Source organism: Ammodytes marinus, assembly GCF_949987685.1.
Source record: "Ammodytes marinus genome assembly, chromosome: 17".
Lineage (NCBI taxonomy): Eukaryota > Metazoa > Chordata > Actinopteri > Uranoscopiformes > Ammodytidae > Ammodytes > Ammodytes marinus.
In genome coordinates, this window is record NC_137221.1 from 5,716,964 (window position 1) to 5,724,463 (window position 7,500).

General features: G+C 43.3%; 1 protein-coding gene across 1 annotated transcript in view; it reads right to left on the reverse strand.

The window, feature by feature from the left end:
* The window catches only part of LOC307264149 (uncharacterized protein), a gene marked incomplete at both ends in the record, with an annotated part of 83,047 nt that overhangs the window by 11,781 nt on the left and 63,766 nt on the right, over window positions 1-7,500 (reverse strand). The window contains 3 exons of the mRNA XM_080045420.1: window positions 2,587-2,675; window positions 4,845-4,959; window positions 6,189-6,548. Of these exons, the coding sequence (XP_079901546.1) occupies window positions 2,587-2,675; window positions 4,845-4,959; window positions 6,189-6,548 (564 nt within the window). The remainder of the gene's footprint in view (window positions 1-2,586; window positions 2,676-4,844; window positions 4,960-6,188; window positions 6,549-7,500) is intronic.

Consider the following 7,500-nt stretch of genomic DNA (forward strand, 5'->3'; position numbering starts at 1 on the left):
CTACCCATTCATGACGACATCAAGGAGCTGGTGGATATTAGAGTCCTTGCGCTCCTCCATCTCCCGTTTTAGGATGCCCCAAAGATGCTCAATAGGGTTTAGGTCTGGAGACATGCTTGGCCAGGCCATAACCTTTACCCTCAGCTTTTTTAGCAAGCCACTGGTCGTCTTGGAGGTGTGTTTGGGGTCGTTATCATGTTGCAATACTGCCCAGCGGCCCAGTTTATGAAGGGAGGGGATCATGCTCTGCTTCAGTATGTCACAGTACATGTTAGAATTCAATGAACTGTAGATCCCCAGTGCTGGCAGCACTCATGCAGCCCCAGACCATGACACTCCAACCACCATGCTTGACTCTAGGCAAGACACACTTGTCTTTGTACTCCTCACCTGGTTGCCGCTCCACACTCTTAACACCATCTGAACCAAATAAATGTATTTTGGTCTCATCAGACCACAGGACATGGTTGCAGTAATCCATGTCCGTAGTCTGTTTGTCTTCAGCAAACTTTTTGTGGGGTTTCTTGTGCATCATCTTTAGAATAGGCTTCCTTCTGGGATGACAGCCATGCAGACCAGTATGATGCAGAGTGCGGCGTATGGTCTGAGCACTGACAGGTTGACCCCCCCACCCCTTCAAGCCCTTCAGCAATGCTGGCAGCACTCATACGTCTATTTTCCAAAGCCAACCTCTGTGTACGACACTGACCATGTGCACTCAACCTTCGTAAACTGGGCCGCAGGGTGGTATTGCAACATGATAACGACCCCAAACACACCTCCAAGACGACCAGTGGCTTGCTAAAAAAGCTGAGGGTAAAGGTTATGGCCTGGCCAAGCATGTCTCCAGACCTAAACCCTATTGAGCATCTTTGGGGCATCCTCAAACGGAAGGTGGAGGAGCGCAAGGTCCTTAATATCCACCAGCTCTGTGATGCTGTCATAAATGGGTGGAAGAGGGTTCCAGTTGCAACCTGTGAAGCTCTAGTGAACTACATGCCCAAGAGGGTTAAGGCAGTGCTGGAAAATAATGGTGGCCACACAAAATATTTACACTTTGGGCCCAATTTGTAAATTTTTTCTAAGGGGTGTACTCACTTTTGTTGCCAGCAGTTTAGACATTAATGGCTGTGTGTCGAGTTATTTTGAGGGGACAGTAAATTTACACTGTTATACAAGCTGTACACTGACTACTTTACATTGTATCAAAGTGTCATTTATTCAGTGTTTTCTCATGGAAAGATATAAAGAAAAATGTGAAGAAATGTGAGGGGTGTACTCACTTTTGTGAGATACTGTATATGAGACCCTTTCTAAGGGAAAAAATAATAATTCAAAAAAATGTTTTCAGCTAATATGCACTAAATTAAACGTACTTATGGATATTATAATTACTTTCTACAAAATCTGCTAGGAAATAAAACCCAAAATTCTACACACTGCAGGTTTAAGGAGAGCTAAGGAAAACATGCGTAAAAAATACATACATACATTTGACCTTAGGGGGGCGACCTTTGATAAATAATACAGATTCCACTAGAATCATGCACAAAAGAACATTCCGATTCTTTTTATTCTAAACGGAAGGAATAAATACTATGAATGTAATGTTTGGATATATAGTTTAGCCCCAGGCCTGCCTCTGGGTCAGCTATAGGCCGGTATGTGACCCTGAGCGCATTGGGATGGCCCACTAATTGAGCAAACCAGATGCAATGTATCGGCTGTTACACACATCATTTACATCCACCGTCTCTTTGCATAAAATACATGAGCAAACAGCAAGAGAACCGCCGCCATGTTTGAAATGACTTCATCAAGGCGTAATGAAAAATCTATAATGGTTGGTCGCCGGTGTGACCACGCATTCATGTATGAGGTTATGGGAGATAATAACACACACACACACACGCAGGCACACATACACACACACACACACGCACGCACACACACACACACACACAGACACACACACACATTTGTACACACACATTTGCGCACAGGCACACATACACACACATTCGCGCGCACACACACACACGCACACTTGCGCACACACACACACACACGCAGGCACACACACACACACACACACACACACACACACACACACACACACACACACACAAGCAGTTTGAATAATATATTATCAGGATTCAAGAGCTGCGTTGGACTCTGAAAGTGTGTTGACTATGAAAACAAGTGAGAGTGATATAAATGGAATATGTATAGAGCGTATGTTACCTCAGAGATCAGATATTTATTTAAAGTAAAGGTGCTACATGAGTTTTTATATGTTCTGCAAGTGGCACACCGTATACACGCCATACACACACATACACACGCATTTGCGCACACACAGACACACATTTGTGCACACACAGACACACACATTTGCGCACAGACGACAGACAGACAGACAGACAGACAGACAGACAGACAGACAGACAGACAGAGACCAGCGCAAACACATTCTCACACACATTCTCTCACACACACACACACACACACACACACACACACACACACACACACACACACACACACACACACACACACACATACACACACACTCTCTCTCTCTACCTGTGCTTGGTGTCCCATGCGGGGCGGGCTGGTCAGTAGCCCTTGGCTCTGCTGAGGTAGCTGGATCAGATTTGATGCAGAAAGCAATCCTGTGAAAAGGAAAACCAACTGTCAGTCAACCAGTCGTTTAAATCGTTACATTTGCAGTGTGTAATATGACATCATCAAGAAAGTTCTACAAAGTTCTAGAATGCAACACTCCCTGGGTAACCCCAACCCTTTAGAATAATAACAGAAGCTACAGTGGCCTTCAAGGACAAGAACTATTCTACATTTTAAACAATGCACCTGATGACATTCCAACTATGACACTTTCAAGATGGCTGCACTAGGCCTTGGTCCAAGATATGCAGAAATATGGACATATATGAGACCCTTTCTAAGGAAAAAAAAATTATTCAAAACAGCTATTATGCACAAAATTAAATGTACTTATGGATATTATAATTATTTTCAACAAAATCTGCTAGGAAATAAAACCCAAAATTCTACACACTGCAGGTTTAAATGAATGAACATTTAAATCGAATGTGTGTGTGTGTGTGTGTGTGTGTGTGTGTGTGTGTGTGTGTGTGTGTGTGCTGTGCACATGTATATGGTTTGCCACTTGCAGAACATAAAAATGAAAGAACATTTAAATCAGTCAGTTGAGAAACAAGAAAACCAACAAATGCTGAAATGCTTCATCAAGAAACTTATTATCTCTTAAATGCAAATTTCTAACGTCTAATCTTGATGTATTCTATGCCCCTGTAAAGCCCTTTGAGTGGCCTTGTGTCTGACTTGTGCTATAGAAATAAACTTGAGTGATCTTTCTGTATATCTGCCTTGTGTTAATTGACGAATAAAGCATCTTAACTCATACTATAGTGTGTGTTAAGACAAAAGTCACATTTAGATTTAGATTTTGTGGTGCTTAAAACATATCAGTGGTGGCGGGTTTCCTGTGTACAAAACTCTTTCATTTGTGATCACACCGGGCGGCACTTAGCTTGATTGCAGCACGTGAGGTGAGTGCGCACGGGTGAGGTAATAAAGGTCAGCTGTTTCCGGTCGGGACGTGAAGGGTTTGTGCACGGGAGAACACGAGAGCACGCATTGGTATGTATTTTCTGTTTTTGCACCACAATATAGTTTGCACAGTGCGCAGGGGTCTGGCACTTTTTTCACTTTGTTATGTCTATTATGTGTCAGCGCAGCGGACGGCGCAGTGACGTCTTGGGCACATTTAGTGGAGGCGCACATGGTGTAAATGTTTGTATGGGAGGTCAATGATGCTTAAATGCACTTTGTCATTTATATATATATATATACCCACTTATTATATAGATTAATTCATAAATATCGGTGATAGTGTCCTTCATGGTGTATTGTATAATATTATATATTATGGGAGAACATATATATATATATATTTATATGGTAATTATATAAGTGTTTGATAATGATCTTATTGGTTTATTTGGATTTGATTTAAATGCTTGATTATGCATTTTGATTGTTTTAAAAAACTAACTTGATTTAATTTTTCTCTTTTGTTACTAAAGGTTTTCAACCTAATCAGAAATCCTAATTTAAAAAGCATGTTGCAAAAATTCATGTGAAATAAAAACTACGGATCAGATTTGAGTTGTCCTGCGTCCTCTCTTCCATCCCTGCCATATCAAGTGTGGCAGGCACATTGAACACCAAGCCCAGATAACTTGACAGTGAGCGTGTGTGTTACAGTAAAGTGTGCCCCCCTCACCCTACTGTGTCTGCTCAGTAGTGTGTTAGTTGGCGTGTGTAACAGTGTAATGTGTCCCCCTCACCCTGCTGTGAATGTGTGTTACAGTGTAATGTATCCCCTTCACCCTGCTGTGAATGTGTGTTACAGTGTAATGTGTCCCCCTCACCCTGCTGTGTGTAAGTGAGTGTGTGTTACAGTGTAATATGTCCCCCTTGCTGTGTTAGTGAATGGGTGTTACAGTGTAATGTGTCCCCCTCACCCTGCTGTGTTAGTGAATGGGTGTTACAGTGAAATGTGCCCCCCTCACCCTGCTGTGAATGGGTGTTACAGTGTATTGTGTCCCCCTCACCCTGCTGTGAATGTGTGTTACAGTGTAAAGTGTCCCCCTCACCCCGCTGTGTTAGTGAATGGGTGTTACAGTGTATTGTGTCCCCCTCACCCTGCTGTGAATGTGTGTTACAGTGTAAAGTGTCCCCCTCACCCTGCTGTGTTAGTGAATGTGTGTAACAGTGTAAAGTGTCCCCCTCACCCTGCTGTGCCTGCTGGGCCTGTGAGGGCTGAGACAGGAGGAACTGGGCCGGAGACTGGAGGTGATGACCCGGCATCAGCACCAACTGCTGCAACTGCAACAACTGCTGGATGTCCTGCAACACACACGCACACGCACACGCACACGCACGCACACACACACACACACACACACACACACACACACACACACACACACACACACACACACACACACACACACACACAGGGTTAGACACAATGTACCACAGACATACAGTATAGTCGCTGCTTAAAGGTGCATTCAGCCATTCTGCAGAAAGGTCATTGCTGCATCATACAGTGATGGTGGTGAAAGACATGGGCTGGGGGCGCCTTTAGCTCGGTTGGTAAGGCGTCCCCCTCCCGGGCCGGGCCCAGCAGCGGACCCGGGTTCGATTCCCACCCGCGGTCGTTCTCTGCATGTCGCTCCCCTCTCTGCCCCATTTCACCTCTGTCTCTCTGCACTATCAAATAAAGCATAAAAATGCCCAAAAAATATCTTTAAAAAAAAGAAAAAAAAAAGACATGGGCTGTGTTGTAAAAGCCCTACTAACGTCCTCCCTCCTACATACTCAACATGTATATACTCCATACTGTCTACTAACGTCCTCCCTCCTACATACTCAACATGTGTATACTACATACTGTCTACTAACGTCCTCCCTCCTACATACTCAACATGTGTATACTCCATACTGTCTACTTAACCATCGATTGTGTATGCGAGGTTTTCGTCGGACCGTTTACACTGAAGTATAAAGAAGCAATAAAGAATTTAAAAACTTTCTATACAAACTCGCATAACCACAACATTCTCAAGTTGACGTCAAATTTAGTATGAGAAGGATGTTAGTAGGGTTTTAAGTATGAGTAGGATGTTAGTAGGGCTTTTAGTATGAGAAGGATGTTAGTAGGGCTTTAAGTATGAGTAGGATGTTAGTAGGGCTTTAAGTATGAGTAGGATGTTAGTAGGGCTTTTAGTATGAGTAGGATGTTAGTAGGGCTTTTAGTATGAGTAGGATGTTAGTAGGGCTTTTAGTATGAGAAGGATGTTAGTAGGGCTTTTAGTATGAGAAGGCTGTTAGTAGGGCTTTTAGTATGAGTAGGATGTTAGTAGGGCTTTTAGTATGAGTAGGATGTTAGTAGGGCTTTTAGTATGAGAAGGATGTTAGTAGGGCTTTTAGTATGAGAAGGCTGTTAGTAGGGCTTTTAGTATGAGTAGGATGTTAGTAGGGCTTTTCGAACACAGCTATAAACTAAGACTGAACATGATTGAAGGTTAAAGGTTAAAGGCGCTACGAGGAACCTTTAACTCGATTCCTACCTGTGCTGTGAGCTGGATGGGCTGGGTCAGGGCCAGCTGCTGGGGGGGCGGGGTTTGGACGCTTTGCTCTTGTTTGGTTGGCTGTTGCTGCTGCTGCTGCTGCTGCTGGGCTTGTGATTGGATGTGTTGCTGGAGTTGCTGCTGAAGTTGCTGCTGAAGTTGCTGCTGAAGTTGCTGCTGTTGCGATTGTTGTTGCTGCATCTGTTGTTGTTGTTGTTGTTGCTGCTGCTGGCTAGCTTGTTGCTGCGCAGCGTGGTGTGCTGCGTGCGCTGCGTTGGACTGCTGCACGGCGGCCGCCAGCAGCTGAGCCTGCGCCTGCTGCAGGAGCATCTGCTGCTGCGCGGGAAGCAACGCCGCAAGCTAGCAGGGAGAGAGAGGGAGGGGCAAGTTATTATCACAAAGCCATTCAAAGTGCTTTACAGGGGCAAGTTTATTTTAACTGTTCAATTCAGACACAAGGCCATTCAAGGTGCTTTACAGGGCTGGGCATGAAATACATCAAGATTAAAATACATCAAGTATAAGACAGTACCCCAAGCTGGCAGGGAGAGAGAGAGGGAGGGGCAAGTTATTATCTCAAGGCCCTAAAAGTGCTTTACAGGGGCAAGTTTATTTTAACTGTTCAATTGATGACGTTATTTAATCCGCAGAGGTTAAAAAAGGAGGCAAAGTCGGCATTGAACAAACACAGACAAATGATAGACTTGAATGAAAAATGGCCGACAGTCATTTCAAGTTGACGCGAAAGTTTTGTTTTCACTTCAAAGTTGAAGGTGAAAAAGGTCTGAGGAACAATTTTGGTTTTGAAAGACAAGAAACCAAACGGCCACAATCTAAATAATGCATTTTTGTAAATAATTCAAGTCTAGAAAAAAAAAAAATATTCGGTCTTGTTTCTTGAGATTCAAACCAAAATGGTTCTATCGACCACTTACCTTCAATTTAGACGTGAGAACAAAACTTACACATCAGCTTGAAATAAAAAAACAACAAATTATAAATTGAGAGGAGAGATGTAGCTAGTCCGATTAAAGGCCTACTTCACCGGTTGGAATATGAAGGTGTATTGAACTCGGAGATCCTATTTAGTATAAATGTGCAAAAAAAAATAGAAATCGTATCATCCTAGCCTGAGAAAAGGCAGAAAGAGTGTTTTATGGTCTCACTGTCTAACCCTACAGTTTCCTTCTTGTGACATCACAGTAAGGGTCAGGATTAACAGGACAGCTGGGCCAAGGGAAGACTAAGGGAAGAAAAACCTCATTCATTATATTATAATAGCCATTTTATAATGATAGAACACTGGTTCCGT